The 19733-nt window shown below is 38.1% G+C and overlaps 1 protein-coding gene across 7 annotated transcripts in view; it reads right to left on the bottom strand.

Moving 5' to 3' along the window:
- Window positions 1-19733, bottom strand: part of afdna (afadin, adherens junction formation factor a) — a 310032-nt gene that overhangs the window by 8744 nt on the left and 281555 nt on the right. For 3 of the 7 annotated variants that reach the window (XM_069932147.1, XM_069932148.1, XM_069932151.1), the window contains 4 exons: window positions 17454-17483; window positions 13652-13786; window positions 6813-7335; window positions 526-619 (listed from right to left, as the gene is read on the bottom strand). In XM_069932147.1, the coding sequence (XP_069788248.1) occupies window positions 526-619; window positions 6813-7335; window positions 13652-13786; window positions 17454-17483 (782 nt within the window). The remainder of the gene's footprint in view (window positions 1-525; window positions 620-6812; window positions 7336-13651; window positions 13787-17453; window positions 17484-19733) is intronic. The other 4 variants (XM_069932149.1, XM_069932150.1, XM_069932152.1 and 1 more) reach the window with 3 other exon arrangements.

The raw sequence follows: 19733 nt of genomic DNA, 5'->3' as shown, positions 1-19733 counted from the left end.
GATTGATGCCCCTTTGAAGCAGACAGGAACCTCTGATTGCAGCAAAGAAAAATTGAAAATGTCTGTGAACACTCCAGCTCGTTGGTTGACACAGATTTTCAGCACTCTGCCAGGTCTGATATGCGAGGGTTCAGCCTCTTGAAATATATTCTGACGCTGGCCTCTGAGACCAGCCAAAACCTCAATCAAAATATTCACTTTCACAAACTTTTGAAAAGATTTGAGTTCAAAACAAATTTGACAAGGAACAAATTAAGGTTATTCAAGTTGAATTTTTCATCAGTCTCAAGGTAAAAATATTTGTAATGAAAAGGACACTTTCCTGGCAATTCAGTGACATACTTAAAGCATAATCACCAAGGGATTTTATGGTACAACCAAGATTAATAAGCATTTTATGAACATACAGCACAGTACCAACTGCATGCACAGAAAATATTTGCATAAATGTTGTGGAATAGTTCCATGAAGTCATTTTGTAGAATTTAAGTTTTTAAATCAACAGTTCCCCCCGCCCCACCTTACCCTTTATTTTGTTCAAGGCGTTTCTCTCTTGGGCCTTTGTAAATTTCATTTGTTCCAGTGTTACTTGCTGATGACCCTCCGTATGTAGGAAATCCTATTAATCAAAATATTCATCACAAAAAACTTCCATCATCATTAGGATGCAAACAAATATGTTGGATATGAACATTCTATTCTGGAAATTGAATGGCAGAAAAATAAACCTGATTTTTTAAAATATAAGCATCAACTACAAATTCTAGTGAGGAATGCCCTAAATTAAGGTAAATATTTTCCTTCAGAGTGAAAAATTAATTATACAAGTTTATTTTTAGCACCACTGATTTGTTATGTGGTCAGAATCGAGTTCCTGGTTTCTCAGAGCTACAATCTTAATCCTAAAGGAGGCATATCTCAGGATAAACAAAAACTTTGCTTTACAAGATTTCTAATTAGGTGTCAGCCATAATATACCAATGTTTTATGAAGACATCAATCTAAGGTATGGTTAGGACAAATAAACTTCCAACAGGTTTTGATCTTATAGAGGATTACACCAAAATCAGTGAAAGCAATGGTGGAATAAAGGAAGAGGATGCACACGTGATCAGAAGTGAAATAACAAAGATTCTGGATGATTAGTGGATTGCAGAAGATTACAGACTTGGGCAAAGGAAAAATCACTGATGGGTTTAAATTCAATATTTTGCTGATCAGGAGCCAATATTAATGATGAAAAGGAGACTGATGGGCAAGTTAGACTTAGAGTTTTAAATGAGCACATTTAGAGAAGATGGGATGTCAACTAGTGAGTTTTGGAATAGCTTGTTCCAGAGTTAAAGCAATGATAGAAAATCTTTTTGACAGGGACAAAATTTGTGCCACAAAAATGACAGAGAGCAATTGCAACAAGAGAATCTAAATCTAGTTTAACCTTACAGAGCATTATCATCAATTACCCAGGGGTCCCTGCAAATCAGCTAAATAATTACTATATCTGTAGGAGATCAGAGGATGGGTATCATGTGACAAATAATTCCCCTCTTAACTACCCAAAGCCTTTCTAGATTTTACAAAGAACAAGTCAGGGACATCACTTGAACTGCACAAACGTGCTGGAGAAACTCAGCAAGCAATGGAGCATCCACACTAAGTAATCCATGTTTCAGGCTGGGCCATTTGTCAGGTATAAGAAAAAAACAAGCAGATGCCTGAATAAAAATGTGGGAGGAGGAGGGGACAAGCACAGGCAAGAGTTAATATATAGGTGAAATATAGATGAGAGAGTAGAGAGAAAAAAAGCTGAGAACATGTTCATCCCAGACCTTCCTTATTGCCAACTTAAACCCCTCTCATTTATCAGTTATGCTTTTACTCTATATTTGCAATCAGTCAACTATTGCCAACTCCTGCCTAATCTTGTCAAAATTAACCTTGCCCAATTTAGGATTTTAATTTCAGAACCAGTGTTATCCTTTTCCTTGACCATCATAATGTTGATTTGTCCCAGAGTGTCCCCTACTGATACCTCAATTACCACCTGACTAGCTTGCACTCCTTAACCATTTTAGTCCCTCTCTCTATTTAATTTCCACCCCCTGCCAGAGTAGTTTAAAGCCACCTGGGTGAGTCAATCAAATATCATCATCAGAATACTGATCCTCCTCCAGTTCAGGTGTATCTCGTCTCTCTTGTACAGGTCTCCCCTGCCTCAGAAGAGATTCTACATTATTATTACATTTGAAGCCCTTCCTCCTGTATAATGATCATGCACACTTTCCCCCTATTCCTAGTCACACTGGTATGTGCACAAAAAGTAATCCAGAGATTACCACTTCGGGGGTACTACTTTTTAAATCCTACATCCTAGCTCCCCATATGTGTTTTGTAAAACCGTATTCCATTTCCTCTATGTCTTTAGAACCAATGTGTACCATGACTTTGGTCTGCTTGCTCTCTCTTTTATGAATGCAGTGGACTTGATTTGAGATGTCCCTGACCCAGGAGGAAATATACCACCCGGGTGTATTGACCTTGGTCAGAAAATCTCTTATTAGACCCTCTGACTATCGAGTTCCCTATCACAATCGTTTTCCTGTTTTCCTCCCTTTCTTTCTAACTTAAAGACCCAGAGAGACAGCTGCTGTGACTTCCTCCCTTAACAGTATCCAAAACAGTATACTTCTTAGAGAGCAGCATGGCTGCAGGTTCTTCCTGCTCTCTCAGGCTACATTGTCTACACTTACGGGTGATCACCCAACCTATCCCCGCCTGCGTGCTCTGTAAGATGACCTCACGGAAGCTCTTATGTATTAAGTCCTCAGCATTCCAAATGACTGGTTGTGCATCTGGCTGCAACTCCAGCTCCTTGATCTGGTCATTGAGGAATTGTAGATGTACACATTTTCCACAAGTAGTCTGCAGGTACACTTGATTTCCCGACTTACCACATTCTGCAGGAGTATCTCTGGACCACCCCAAGTACCATCTTGGCTACACTAAACCACTGAAAAGAATAGCAATAAAAAGCCTTATCCTATCTTTCCTGCTATATAGCCTGTTTGCTCAAGCCAAAGCCTGAATTTCCCACACATATTGGCAAATCTCACTATGGCCCTTCCATTAGACTCTACACAAATCAACATTCTCCTTGGAGTTCAAACTTAGTAAATGTCCTGTAGTAACTCAAATAGGCTAACCCCTAGGATATAGGAGTATCACCAGTACCTTGTAAAGCCTCAACATCACATCCCTGCTCTTGCATCCTATTCCTCTAGAAAGGAATGACAACACTGTATTCATCTTCTTCACCACCGACTCAGTCTGGAAGTTAACCTTTAAGGTATGCTGCATGAGGACTCCTTAGTCCCTTTGCAGTTCCGAATTTTGAATGAAATCCCAATCCAAATAACAGTATGGCCTTTTATTCCTTATACCAAAGTGCATGAACATACACTTTCCAACATTATATTTAATTTGCCACTTCTTCGCCCATTCTGTTAGTCATCTAAGTCTCTGCAGCCTCTCCATTTCCTCATCACTACTGCCCATCCTACATAGCTGCAAACGGCCACAAGCCATTTATACCACATTCCAAATCATTAACATGCGATGCAAAAAGAAGTGGTCCGAATATCAACCCCTGGGGAACACAACTGGTAACTGATAGACAACCAGAATAGGATCCATTTATTCCCACTGTTTCCAGCTGATCTGCCAATGCTCTAACCATGCTAGTATCTTTCCTGTAATTCCACACTCTATCTTGTTAAGCAGCCTCATATGTGGCATCTTGTCAAAGGCGTTTTGAAAATACAAATATACAACATTCACATCATCTCTTTTGTCTCACCTGCTTGTTGTTTCCCTAAAAAAAATTGCTGTAGGTTCGTCAGGCAAGATTTTCTCTTAAGGAAACCATGCTGACTTTGGCCCATCTTGTCAATTACCTCTAGGTACTCCATGACCTTATTCTTGACAATAAACATCCCAATTACTGATGTTAGGCTAACCAATCTATAATTTCCTTTATGCTGCCTCCTTCCCTTTTTAAATAGCAGAGCAACCTTTGCAATTTTTTATTCCTACTGGAACCATGCCAGAATTTATTGCTTCTATAGCTACTTCTTGAAGAACCCGAGGATCTGGGAATCTCATCTACCCACAGATCATTCAGCTTCCCAAGCACCTTCTCTCTGGTGATCATTACTGCACTCATCATCTCTCCCTGACACCCTTGAAAGTCAGGTATACTGCCAATGTCTTCCACAGTGAAGATTGATGCAAAATACTTATTCAGTTCCTCTTTGATCTCCTTTTCTCCAATTACAATTTCTCTAGTATCATTTTCTATTGGCCCAATATCTAATCTTGCCTCATTTTTACTCTTAATATACTTTAAAAAACTTTTAATGTCCTTTTTGATATTATTTGCTAGCTTCCGTTCAAGTTATTTTCCTTTCTGATGACGCCCTTTCTTGTCTTCTGTAAGCTTTGAAAAGCTTGCCAGTTCTCTTTCTGAACACTAATTTTTGCTTCTTTGAAAATGCCTTTTCTTTTACTTTGGATTTAGCTTTTCTTGTCAGCCACAGCTATGTAATTTTTCCATTCAAATATTTCTTCTGTTTTGGAATAAACCAGTCCTGCACCTTTATTTCTCACAGAAACTCTAGCCATCCTCCCTGCTTGTGTGCCTTTCTAACCAACTTTGGCCAGTTCTTCTCTCATATCTATGTCGTCTCCTTTATTCCACTTGTATATGGACACACCTGATTTTAGCTTCTCTCAAACTTCAGGTCAATTTTTATCTTATATTATGATCGCTGCCAATTCAGGGTTGCCTTCAGCTCCCTTATCAACTTTGGTTCATTGCACAATACCCAATCCAGAATTGCCATTTCCCTGGTTGGCTCATCCACAAGGTGTTCTAAGAAGCCATTCTGAAAGCATTCTATAAATTCCTTCTCTTGGGATCCAGCACCAACCTGGTTTTTGCAATCAACCTACATACCAAAATCCCATGAATATTGTAACATTGCCTTTTTTTGCATGTCTTCCCTACTACCCTCTGTAGTTTGGACCTGACTACTGGTTGGTTGCCTGTGTACAATTCCCACAAGGGTCTTTTTACCCTAAGTTGCTTCATTCTACTCCCAGGGGTTCTATACCTTCTGATCCAATGTCTTTTCTCTTCAAAATTTAATTCAATTTTTAACCAAAAGAATATCCTTCTGATATAATCTGTAGCCACGGATATTTAGTTCCCAGTTGTAATTTTCTTTGAGCCACGACAGCACCTGCCAAACCCAACAGCACATGCCAACCTTGACAGCACCTGCCAAACCCGCATCCTCCATTGCCAAGAGTAGTAGATTATTGATTTATTTTATTTTGGAATTGCATTTGGTGTAGACACTATGAACCTAAGCGCCCATTCCTGTGCTGTTCTCGGCTACATGTTCCTCCACCTTACCCTGCTTTTATTCCCCCCCCCCACTTATTCCAAAATGCAAACCACCTGACCTCTTCTCATTAGATGCTGCACTATGAGGTAACATACTGCAAATTTTAGTGCTAACTTTGATCATAATGAAGCCATTTCTTTAATGTTTCAGGTAACCATGAAAAATCAAAGGGGAACATTTGATATCATACTGAAAAAGCTAACAAAGTTACAATGTCTGCAATTGAATCATTTGACCACATAACTGGAAATTAATTTTCACTTCAAAGTTAATTTTTATTTACTGGTTTTAAAATTATGACTATTTTCTGGATTACGATGAAATTTCAAATTGCACAAGTTTCTTTTACTACCATTCATAAAGCATGCTTTAGCCTTTTTTTTTAAAAAAAAGCAGATATGGTTAAAAGAAATAGAAATCAAATGCTTAAGGCAGATGAGAGTTAGATGACAGTGAAAGATCTTGAATGCAACACTGTCTAAATTTTAGAATAAACAAAAAATTTAAAAACATGTTGCATTCCGAGCATTGTTGATAAATAATTGTGAAGCTTTCATTTACCCACCAATAATTTGCTCAAACAGCCAATTATTAAATTAGAAATAAAAACAGAGAAATAGTGGAAAAACTCAGGTCAGACACCATTTGTGAAAAGGGAAATGGTTAATATTTCATGTTTAGGATTCTTCAAATATATCTAGCATTTTCTAGTTATTTTTTCAGCATCTGCAATTTGTTTTTTAAATTTTCCATTTGTCATTTAATTTGAATATTGCTAGATATTGGTTAATTGGCATATATTTGCCTAATCTCAAAAAAGCGGGGTAGGCTGCAGGTTCACAACTAATTATTCATAATGCTGGGTTACATTACACCAGATCAGTTCCCCTTTGCAACAGGAATAGTAAAAGGTCTGAAATAATCCCCAAAATCGGTGAGGTCTGTAAGCATTCCAATTTGCCATAATCTCTTCCTGTAGATCGAGAGGGGCTTTAGGGAAGCATTCATTCACAAAACAGAACAAAGCCAAAACCAACAGTACTTTGATTGGAACAACTTAAACAAAAAAGCATCCATTAGGATTATTAGGGTGCAAAATTAAAATTCAAATATTTAAGAGGACAGGATAGATTAATTAAGATATGAAATTGAAGAGAAAATATTCAGTGACTTTGAGGTAAAATAATTGATTTCTGAATCTAGTAAAATCATGTGTTATTCAGAGGGAAAGATATATACATTAAGAAAAATGATATAGTTACATTCTCAATAAGGAAATTGCAAGAACCAAGAAAGTCTAAAAGAAAAAAATGGTACAAGATTGTCACTTGTACTTGTCTCTACCTTTCAAACCACTCTGTGGCATGAAGCTCTGTTTGGTTGGAGGGGGAGGTGGGACACCAGTTTTTGGAGCAGTACTGTTGGCATTGGCAGATGGCGGTCGGAATGAGTTTGAAAGATAGCAGCCATCTGAAACCGGGCGGGGTTGACGAATGAATGGCGGCTGCCTAGTGGCAAGAGGCAGTTCACCATACGATTTCCTTGCGAAGGAGTACTTATCCTGACCTGAAAGATTTGCATCTTCCTCATCCTCATTGTATGGGACAAACTTGGCAGTGTAAACTTTGTCAGGGGAGACGATCTGTGTTTTGATGTAAGAAATGTTTCTCTGAGGAGGGGGAGGAGCGTTAGATGAATGGGATGGGGGAGGAATTTCATACTGCTGGCTTTCAGAAGCATAGTCCCGTGGAAGGGGAGGCCTGTACAGACCAGGTTCATCGGGTTGGAGCAATTTCCTCTCAGCTTCTTCTTGTTGTCTACGTCTTTCAGCTTCCAAACGTGTGTAATACTCTTCTTCTTGTCTTCTCTAATGGAAACCAAAAAGTTGTTAGCTAGTTTGTACAAACTATAATCAGGATAGCCATCTCTTATTTCATGTTAAAAATAAATTGATAACACTGATATAGTAAAAGAAAGCATGCAGAGATTTACGTGCAAAGTTTCAAAACTACTCCACGCCTAATTTTGGATAAAATTTCCTTAAGCATAATTTCTGCTGCAGGAAGCCAAAATTATATAAATGTTTTCTTCTTCTATGAAGGAATGTGCATCAAGCAATTCATTTCCCCACCAAAAGAGAATTTTCTAAATTTGCTGGTGACCCAACAAATCAATGAATGAATAGAAGAATGAATAGAAAGCAATGATGCAAATTTTCCAGTGGCCCAATGTTTGCCAACCTCTTTCTTTTAGCATGGGTCCTGGTGTAGTTGTTTGCTGGGAGGCTATACCCATTTTGTATATCGCCCAAAAGCAGCCATGGAAATTCAAATTTGTAAGAATACTTGAAGTACTTTAAATATATTAAAACAATAAAAACTAACTTTAAAATTGTAATATCAAAAATACCCTTGCACAAAGTAAATTAATATATTTGAACTAAAAAAATTGCCATGGATTTCCATGAGGAGAGTGTGCAAGTCTGCTACATCAATGAAACTCAATGGACCAACAATCACAGTCAGCCAATCAGATTTTAAGTGAGTATTAGTACTGGACTGTAGGACTTTTATAATACAGTGAAGCTGACACTTGGTAGAAAGACTTGCTTCAACATCTAAACTATTACCATTGTAAAAGGGGTCAGGCACAGAGACTTCAGTGGTTATATATACACACTTTTTTTGACGATTAAGACAAGTTTATCCAGGGGGTTTAATCAGCAGAAGGTAATTATTATACCATGGACAGTGGTTGACAAATTTTGAGCACCACATGTTTTGCTAAGTATTTAGAAACTGATGAGAAACTTACAAGAAACAGGCTTAAGATCATGGAGAAACTAAAGAAATTGTGTTTCTCAATTAAATAAGTTATGAAGCAATTTGTAAAAATGGTTCCCCATAGCAGAAAGGTTGAAACCAGATTCTTAGGTATGGCATTGAAGGGAAAAACTTAAAAGGCGACATGAAGAGATAAAAATGCAGGGAGAAAAGATGACCCTGTATGCACTTTCTAAAAGAGATCAAGTATTTACCATTTTTTTTTACAGAATTAAGGCTTTGCAGAGCACAAGTACAGGGGAATCCTAAATAATGGAAATGTTCAAGCGGATGATACACATACAATGGGCCAAACAGCTATTTTATTTTGAAAGAATGTATTTTTATACATTGACTTGCAACTGGAGGTAACATACAGATAATACACAAAAAGTGACTAGATTGTTGGACCATGAATAAGAATCAGTAGTAAATGACAACTAGCAAAGCATTTACAAGATGACCTAACAGGGAAGGGCTGGTACTTTCCACTTTAGGTACTATGTCACCATAACAAATTCACTTGTGTTAGGTAACACTGTCAAACCAATGCTGAACTTCAGTACCACCCACAGTATTATTGTATCAGACACATGAAATATCCTTGTTCAAATGACACTGTGACTCAGTGATGAACTGAGGTAGTTATGCACTATGGCTTAATGTTCACAGACAAATTAATTAAGATTGTTTAAACTCATTCCATCCTTGGACAAAGATATTCATCCCAAAAATCTGCATAGATTTCAACATATAATTCTTTAAACAAAACATTTAAATCAAAATAGTCATAATTATTCTCTAATGAATCAGTGAATATACTAACTTATTCTTTGATCACTGTGCAATAGATGTAAAATAAAATTGTAAAAAAAACTGCCTCTTAGAATAAATAAACTATGGTTGACAAATGGTAGAACAGTTAGTCAAGAGGAAGGAGGAAGCATACACAAAGTTTAGGAATCAAAAATTGGATAGGGCTCATGAGTAGTCAGAAAGGGACTCAAAAGAGCTAGAAGCGGGCATGAAAAGATTTGGAATAAGCAAACACGTTTTACAGGTATGCAAAGAAAAGGAATGATGACTAGGAAGAAGGTAGGAGCACTCAGAGATAAAAGGGAACATATCTGGAGACAGAGGTGCTTAATGAATACTTTGCTTCAGTGTTAACCAGGGAATGGGACCTTGATGAATTCAAGGCCAGCACAGAACAAGCAAATACTCTGCAACATGTTGAGGTTAAGAAAGGGTAGTGTTGAAGCTTCAAAAAAACATTCAGCTAGACAAGTCCCTGGGGCTGGATGGGATATACCCCAGGTTACTATTGGAAGTGAGGAAAGATTGCTGGAGCATTGATGATTATCTTTGTCCTTCCTGGCCACAGGAGTGGTATTGGAGGATTGGAAAATGGGGAAACACAGTTCCCTTGTTCAAGTAATAGGGATAATTCTGGGAATTATAGACCAATGAGTCTTATGTCAGCGGTGTGCAAACTTTTGGAGATGGTTCTTAGGGACAGGATTTATGATAATTTGGAGAATCAGTTTGCCTAGGGATAGTCAGTATAGATTTGTGAGGGGCAGGTCATGCCTCACTTCTTTTCAAAGAGGTGATGAAAGAAATTGAAGAAGGTAGGTCAGTGGATATGGTGAGTATGGATTTTAGTAAGATGCTGAAGAGGTCCACCCAAATTAGACTCATAGAGAAAGTTATGAGGCATGGCATCTATGGAAACTTGGTTGCATGGATCAGAACTTGCTTGCCCCCAATAGGCAAAGGGTAGTCAAAGATGGAGTCTATTCCACTTGTAGGTCAGTGACAAGTGGTGTTCCACAGGAATCTGTTCTGGAGTCCCAGCTCTGATTTTTATAAATAACTTGGTTGAAGAAGTGGAGGGGTGGGCCATAATAATTTGTGGATAGTGTAGAAGGTTACAAAGTGGCAGCGAATTCACAGACACTCAGTGACTCTGAAGGGAATCTCTTTTGCTTCTCTTTCTCTCTTACTGTAAGGGGCAGCAGGCAACACTACTGGTGACTCGGTCTGCCTTAAAGGCAGTTTCATCTAATTTACATGTTCTGTACTATTACATGACAGTAAAGGAATCTTGATCAGGATATAGAGCAGGGGAGTGCAACCTTTTTTAAAAAACTCACATTCCACCTTAAGATTCCCTATGCCATAAGTGCTGAGACTGATTTAAAAATTAAAACCTTGTGCTTTTTTTTAACTCTTAGTTAATTTTGTGCCTCTCTCTTTTGCTCATTGCTCGATAACATGTAAAGGAAACTTGAACACGAGAAATATTTCTTTGAATTTTTTCTCTTTAAATTCATTTATCTATCTTTTGTTTAATGTTTAAGCTTCTTTATATAAGTTATGCAAAATGTTTATCTGTTATCAACGAATTAAAACTACATAAAGCAGCAGTCACAGAGTTGGATTTATTGGATTAAAGAGAATGAAATTTGGAATATCGTAGCTCATGTTTTTGGAAGATGATATTTTTGAAATTAGGATATATTAGAATAAGGAAAATGTCATCTATAATTGGTAAGGGATTGCTTAAGGTGGCATGTGGGTGGGAAGAGAAGGTTGAGAATCACTGCTCGAGACCCAATTCTTACTGAAATATTTTGCTTGAGAAAAATTGTCATTGGCCCATTTCCTTTGGAGTTATGAAACCATGCACTTAACAAGTCAATTAGGTGTGATTAAAACAGTGATTTTCAAACTTTTTCTTTCCACTCACATATCACCTTAAGCAATCCTTTACTAATCACAGAACATATAGCATAGGGAGTACTTAAGGTGGAAAAGGTTGCCCACTCTGATATAGAGGATGCAGAGTTGGAGAGGGGTGTGGCAGATGGGAGTTCAATCTGGAAAAGAGTGAAGTGATATACTTTAGAAGATCAAACTTGAAGACGGAGTACATGGTTAATGACAGGATTCTTAATCACCGAGGAACAGAAGGATTTTGTGGTCCAAACCCTCAAGGTTGCCACATAAGTTGATAGTGTGGTTAAGATGCATGAAGTGCTGGCCTTCATTAAAGCGTTCAAGAGCCACGAGTTAATATTGGAACTCTGTAAAACTCTGGTTAAACTGCACTTAAAGTATTGTGTTCGGTTCTGATCACACATTACATGAAGGGTGTGGAAGCAAAAGAGAGGAATAATATATTATATTGTGCCTCAGCAGTCTACAAGCAGACAGTGTTAACATTGACCCCCAAATTCTATTAACTTCCCCCATCTCTCTTAGCCTTCTGCTCCCTCCCCCATGACTTCAGCTTCTCATTTCCTCAAACAACTGTCCACCCATTATTTCTGACTCCTTTATCCTCTCCCCACTCCATTTTTATTCATGTGTCTGCCTAATTTTCACCACATCTGAAGAAGGGATTCGGCTCGAAATGTTGCCTGCCTTTTGCTTTCTATGGATGTTGCGTGACTTTCTCCAGCACTTGTTTTTGTACTGTGTTAGAGACGGTGTAAAGGAGATTTACCAGGATACCTAGATTGAAGAATGTGCTTTGTGAAGAAATGTTGAGCAAGTTGGGGCATTTTTCTTCAGAGAGAAGAGAATGAGAGGCAACTTAGTAGAGGTGTGTAAGATTATTCCTTCACTCCTTCATATGTCAGATTACAGTTTATCAACTTCAGTATGGCATTTAATATAATCATTCCCCAGAGGCTGGTGGAGAAGTCGTCCTCGCTGGGACTGAACATCCCTCTTTGTAACTGGATTTTGGATTCCTATTGGAAAGACTAAAGTCTGTTTGGGTCGTTAGCAGAATGTCGAGCACCATCACGCTGAACACTGGTGCATCTTAGGGCTGTGTGCTCAGCCCGCTCCTGTTCATGCTACTGACCTATGACTGCATCACCAGATCCAGCTCCAACAGATGACACAACAGTAGTTGGCAATATCAGCAATAATGCTGAATCGCACTACAAAGAGGTATAAAATCTCGTGATATGGTACGAGAGTAACAATCCAAGTCTCAACTTGGATTAGGAATGACCACCCTCCATAAAACATCAAAAGCTCTAGTGGAGAAAGTAGAGAGTAAGTGACTCATTGTGGACACACATTTCCTCATTTGTCAGGAAGGCACAACAGCAAATGAGAAGGAATGCATTGCTGGAGTGGTGGTGGAGGCTGATACAAAAGGCCACGAAAGACTCTTAGATAGGCACGTGGATATTAGAAAAATAGAGGGTTATGGGCTGTAAGGGAGGGAAGAGTTAGGTTGATGTGGAGGAGGCTTATATTGGTCGGCACAGGAAGAGGGTCTGTCCTGTGTTGTACTGTTCTATGCTCTTCAATAGGAGGATGTTAGTATTAAAATTGAAAGCTATTGGTTACACAAATACACAAAAAAATGCCATTTTTGATACTTCACTGTTTGCACTTGTAACCAGAAAAGCAGAGCTTTAGATTTCCTCACAGAACAATCCTGAAGCAGAATTTTTGATCATGTCATACTACCTCTGGGTGATGATACCAGAAAGTGTTTAGTTATCCCTCAAACCTGGAAATGAGGATTGGATTCAGAATACCTAGAAATTGCCTCTCTAAAATTGCATTGTCAAAAGCCAGGAAATGTATAGTGGTAACATGGAAATCTGATTCCCTACTTCACATTTATCATGGGAACATGGAAGTGCAAAGTTGTATCCCCTTGAGAAGACTACTTACAGTCTTAGGAATAGATATAGTATGTTCTTTGAAATTTGGCAACCTTATTTAGATTGTATATTTTGATATTTGTCAATTGGCATATTCCTTATTAGAAATTTAATACTTTTAAAATGATGTGACTCTGAGATGTGAAACCTTGCTCCTGTTGCTTTAACTTTTCTATTTTCTTTCTTTTTATCTCCCTCTATTCCCTGCCGCCTGTCCCCTTTCCTTTTGAATTTGGGGAGGGGGTGCAGGGAGAAGAGGGAGTCTCCTTTTTTTTTGGACCTTAAGATTTTACATTGTGTATTATTGTTATTACATTAATTGAGACCTACATTCTGTATTTTCTTAAAACAAATAAAATATTCAAAAAAATTGCCTCTCAAACTTCATGTTAGATTTGATGCTGGATCTGAGATCTCATTGATTTCAATTGGGCTTACAGGGTGGTGGATTACAAGGTGAAAGAAAAAGCAAGTTAATTTTATTATTTTCCATTTAAGTATTTTTCAATATTTTTAAAGTTATCTCGATTAATTGTTCATCAGTCATTCATCTGTGATATTAAATCAGCTTGTTTCTTTCCACCCCTTTTTCTGAAAGCCTAATCTGGTGGGTTTGTATTTCTGCAATGCAATCGACACATTATGATTTATCATAAATTCTAACCTTTTCATCGGTTTCTCGTTTTGCTCGCTCCTCCTCTTGACGAAGGCGTTCATCATCTTGTCTTGCTCTCTCTTCTGCTTCTCGCTTCCTAATTTCTTCCAACTGCTGGTGACGCCTGCGTTCCTCATCTTGCAACTGTAATAAATTTGTTAACTTTTAACACACTTTCATTTGTGTACCTTTAAAGTTTGCTACTCATAACTAACAATACAAAAGGCAGGCATAAAAATTATTCTGTACCAACCTGATAATGTTGCCTCTGTTAAGGAGATATAACAAGAGATAACATACAATTTGGAAGATCAAAGTTGACCAATGACTTTTAAATATCAGTAGGAAAAAGTGCTCAAAAAGCCTGCCATACAGCCTTAAATTTGTCGTCAGGAGCAAGATGATACTCCTAAATATATACATTTAGTTGTCAGGAATGCTCTCAGCAAGGCCAGTTTTCAGTATCTGGGTCAACTGCAAAGTGGCAGTTTATGTACAACTGACAGCCTAACAACTGAGGTTAATGTACAAATGGGATTTCCTCATTATTAAACTATAATCCATCAATCATACATTTTTAACAAGAGTTAAAATATTCTGCTAAACTCAAGACTATGAATATGGTAATATATAACAGTACAATATGGAATAATAGAATGGAATACTGTTGCTTTTTCACCAAAATCACCAGCATACTTTATTATTATTAATGGTAAGATAAATGTTAAATGCTGCAAAATGCATTTCATCATCCCAACAGTCATATTACCAACAAACAGGCTTGCTGCTAAATCCCATCATGAGCACTGCATAAACTTAAATTATAAACAGAACCAGATATCTTGTGGGCAGGGGTATGGAGAATCAGTAAGGAAATGGGATTCTGTGAAAACAGTGTCCAGTCCACATTGCAAAACAATTTTTAAAAGATACAACAAAGACAGTTTCTTTATTTAGTGCTTCAAAACAATATGGTTTTGATGAATTCCAATCCAAGTTTCATCTTCAAATTTAATGGTTAAATCAACGTTTATATTTGAGGGCAACAGGCTTTATCTTTTCCATTCTTGGATCAATCATGGCATGTAACTATTTTTAAGTCAATGTTAGATTCAGGCTCAGAATTAGAGTAAATAATTTATATTAATAATAGGATATATTATAAAAATTATGCTCAATTTACTGAAAAATATTTTCAGAAAAATTTGTCACAGAAAAACAATTTTTAAAATAACTTATTCAAATGTACTGCGCAAAAAAAAATCCTGCACTTCTATTGTGGCCTCCTCTGCATTGGTGAGACTGGAAGCAGACTGGGAGTTAGTTTCGTTGAGCACCCTCATTCTGCCTGCTGCAAGAACAGGGACCTCCCAATGGCCAACCACTTAATTCTACATCTCTTTCCCACACCAACATGTCTCACACTGCCAAACCAAGACTACATACAAATTGGAGGAACAACATCTAATATTCCACTTGGGCATGCTCCAATCAGATAGAAATAACAACCTCCAATTTTGGTTAGGCATCTCTCCGGTCTCGCTCTCTTTCCCCAGCCCTGTCTCCTTTCCTCATTCAGAGAGCTACCCCCTCCTCCTATCACTTCTCAGCTTTTTTCTCTTCTGTCTCCCACCCATATCCACCTATTACCTGTTGATCTGTAAACCTGCCCCCCCCCCCCCCCACTCCCTCCACCCTTTTATTCAGATATCTACGCGCTCTTTACTTATACCTTGGTGAAGGGCTCAGGTCTGAAACATTAATTATACTTTTGCTTCCTAGAGCCATTGCATGACCTGCTGAGTTTCTCCAGTACCTATGTATTGCTCTACAAGGTATCCAAACAATTTTGAAAGCTTTTGTGTACAGAGTGAAGTTAAAATTAGTTAGGACAGTGTGATGGAATGTATCAGAAGTTTTGGAAGAAAAAGCAAAAATTTGATCCTGATCTCCCATGTTGTGTGCACACGGGAGAAATCTCCATTCTCTGTTACTGCGAGGGTTTCTCAACTTCCTTCCATTTCCCAAAGATGTGCTAGTAGGTTAATTTGCCATAGTAAATTATCCTTAGGAGAGTAATGGGACATTTTGGGGAAAAAGGATAGATCTGTGAGAGAAAATAGGTTACAAGGAAATAAGTGGTGAATGGGACTAATGGGAATGCTGAGAGTCAGGATAGATTTGATGGACCAAATAGCCTTGTGAATTATGAGAAATAGATAATGTCAGGTAATCCACACATACAATGATGTAATAACATGATCAGAGAGTATCATTATTAATTTCCCACACAAAAAACTGACTGGCATTCTTTAAGTGCCAGAGACCAGGAGAAGAATCAACTCATTTTGGGATGAGATATTGTTATCAGAATAACAGCTACTCACCATAAAACAAAAATGATAAATTTATGAAATACTGAACATATCAATAGTTTTATGGTGAAGTGTCTGTCCTATGGAGTTCAATCTTTGCTGAGGCTTTGACCCCTCATCTTATATCAGTAAATGGATGGCATGATTGGTGTAGCACACCACCTTCGGGACTGGGGTTCAAATCCTGTGCTGTCTATAAGGAGTTGGTACATTCTCTCCATATTTGCATGGGTTTTCCTTAGGGGTTCCGCTTTCCTCCCACTGTTTAAAACTTACAGGGGTATAGGTTAATTGGGTGTAAATTGGGCAGCATGGACTTGTGGGCCAAAATAGCCTGTTAGCATGCTGTATGTCCAAATTTAAAAAAAATTAAAATAAAAAATATAAAGACTGTAATGTTGGGTTAATAGCTTAATCCAGGAGAAATAATGATGACATTATAGTTCATTCTTAACCATTATGCATTAGGCCAGAGAGAGAACGAAAGATGTTAAATAACAAATTAGACAAACAAATACTTAGATTTTCCCAAGCATTCAGATTTTGGTTCTAAATTTGTCCATAATAAACAGTGATTTAAAAAAGACATAGCAATTATTAACCTCACACAAAGAAAAATAGAATAAAACAAGAATATTGCAGTACAACTCTGATTATCTGGAATTAGATTCTCTGAAATCCTCAGTTACCTGAAAAAATTTTAAAAATATTTTGGATAAACGAAGATATTTGAATTACTCATTTATCCAAATTTTTTTGGAGCCGAACTGACTGGGGACCTTGGGCACCCGGTGTCGAAAGCAGCGCAGTGGACTCCGGGCCCCTGGCGCTGGCTGCAGCAGACCTCGGGCTCACGGGAGCAGCACGGACCTCAATCTCCCGGCAGGAGTGGGACCCTCAGGCTCCTGGCACAGCGAGGCCTTTGTGGGGAAGTGTCAGGATTCAGCAGAGACCAGAATTTTTTTGGTGAGAATTAAACATTATTTTACCTTGTTGTTTGTTATTGTATAAACACTGTTACAAGTGATTTGCTGTTGCTACTGGGCTGTTTTTAAAAAATGACCAGTTCTCCAAAAAAAGTTTATCAGAAATGGGCCTGGACCCGACCATTTCGGATAATCAGAGTAGTACTGTAATTACATTTACAAAAGGCAAGTTAAACTAAATCATGAGAGAACCATAACAGTCCAATGACAGGAAATTTGAAATTAAAACAAAAAACACTGCAATTAACTTGAGGACAGTAGATAAAGCAACAAGCTCACTAGCTGACTTCTAGTTATCTATATTTGCTTCCTGACCTGCAGAGCACTTTCATCACATTTTTTATTTCAATTTTAAACTAAATCACTACCCTATCTAGATGCAGTTTCCAGAATCAGAGACATACATACAAAGGAGAGAATAAGCAGGCAGAAAAATAAGGAAGAACATACCAAATCTAGAACTGAGATAGCTGGAACAGTCTGCAGTAGGGGTGAGGAGGAAAGATGGAGCAAAATTAGTAGTTCAGACATTGTCAGTATCATTTCACTAACTGGCTTAGCAGCAATATTAGAAATAAATTTTACCGAACATTGAAAAAAAATCCTTACCGGAGCATTAGGAGTCTGTGTCAAACATACAAAGGAAAAGTAGCTCAGTCAAAACAAAATCAAGAGTCAAAAAGAAATAAGAAACACAGAAAGCAGTGGACTCAAGTTAACCCTGAAGGTTCCGATAAAATTACAGTCATTCAAGTTTGCAAAGCAGATTGCCATTTGTGAAAGTTTTTCTCCCAAACACATACCTTTGCATAAAGCAACTGAAAGGCACAGAGCCACACAAGCAAGATCAGGAAGGTTCATGGGCAGCATATTCCTGTCAAAGTGAAGATCAAATGTAGCAGGTTTAGGAAAGACAACAAGATCTAGTTCAACCAAAGAGGGATATTGAAAAAGGAGGCATATATCAGGTACAGGCAACTGGGATCAAGTGAAATCTCTGAGGAATACAAACAAAGTAGGAGTTAGCGCAAGGGAAATCAGGAAAGCAAAGACACAAGATAGTTCTGGCAGACAAGGTTAAGGAGAATCCAAAGAGATTCTGTAGGTAGGTTACAAGCAAATGAGTAACTTGGGAGAGAGTAGTCTGCATGTAGAGCCACACGAGATGGACAAGGTCTCAAATGAACACTTTTTATTTGTATTTGGGAGGAGTTGCTAGCGGTGTTAAAGCATGTTATGGTCCACATACCCCCAGGGACGAAGTGTATCTAAAGACAATGTAGGAAGCGAGGGAAGAAATTAATAGGGATCAAGCAGAGATATTTGCATAATTTTTAACCACAAGTGGGATTCTATCTGACCAGAGAGTGGCTAATACTGTGCCTTTATTTAGAGAAGAGCTGCAAGAATAAACCCAGGAACTACCTGCAGGTGAGCTTAGTTACAGTGGTGGGAAAATTACTGGAAGGGGTTCTGAGGGATCGGATCTACTAGCATTTGGATAGGCAACAACTCATTAGGGATAGCCAGCAAGTGACATCATGTTTCATAAATATGACAGTTTATTTTGAGGAGGATTTACGAAAATTGGGTGAATATGGATGACTAATATGGTTAGTAAGTTTGTAAATTACACTAAAATTGCTGGATATTAAATAAAGTCATCAAGGATCACAACAAGATCTAGTTCAGCTATTCTTAATGGGGGCCCTCTCCATCTCCCCTCTCAGGGGTCACTGCATATTTAAGGGGGAGGGGCATGGGCTGAAATCATAAAATATTTTTATCAAGACAGTCAGAGAGAATTATGCAAGAAACCAATTAAATGTGACTGCTTTGCAGGGAAAGAGGACCATAAATTTTGAGCAAAGTCCTAAGGCGAACATAGCCAAAAAAAGGTTGAAAATGGCTGATCTAGATTGTGGGGAATTTGGCCATAGAATAGTAGATGTAATTTAACTAATAAAGTATGAGGTGTTAATTTTTGGTATCAAATCAGGGTAGGACTTGCATAGTAAGTGGCATACCACTGGAGTGTGTTGTAGATTGGAGATCCAAGTATACGATTCCCTGAAAGTAGAGACATATTTAGGTAGAATGGTGAAGGCAGCATTTGATATGGTTGACTTCATGGGCCAGGACATTGAACACAATGTAGGACACCATGTTACACCTGAATGAGGTTGGTGAGGCCATATTTGAGTATTGTGGGCAGTTTGATCACCCACCTGTCGGAAAAATGTCATGAAGCTGTAAACAGTACAGAAAAGATTCATGATGCGGTTTACAGGACTGGTTAATTTGAGTTACCAGGAGAAGCTAAATAGGCTGGAACTTTTTTTCTCTGAAGCACTAACGGCTGGGCGGGGGGGTGGTGGAACATAAAAATCTCGAGGAGCATAAATAAGGTGAATGATCATTTTTTTTCCCCCAAACGAGGGGGCTTAAGTTTAAGGTGAGAGGAGAAAAATTTGAAAGGGACCAGAGGATAGTGGGTATATGGAATAAGCTGCCAGTGGAAGTTGTGAAGCCAGATAAAATTGTAAGGCTTAAAAGACATTTAGACGGGTACTGAAATAGGAAAGATTTGGAAGGCTGTGTGCCAAACACAGGCCAATGAAGACCTTGGTTGGCATGACCAATTTCCCTGCTGAATAGTTCCATTTTGAGAAGGCCAAAAATAAGTCTACTTTAATTTCTTTAAAAAGATGTCTCAATATCCACGAGACA

This window comes from Narcine bancroftii, chromosome 4, assembly GCF_036971445.1.
Source record: "Narcine bancroftii isolate sNarBan1 chromosome 4, sNarBan1.hap1, whole genome shotgun sequence".
In the NCBI taxonomy this organism is placed as follows: Eukaryota; Metazoa; Chordata; class Chondrichthyes; order Torpediniformes; family Narcinidae; genus Narcine; species Narcine bancroftii.
Note: the sequence above shows the minus strand (reverse complement) of the source record. Positions and strands in the feature narration are given on the sequence as shown.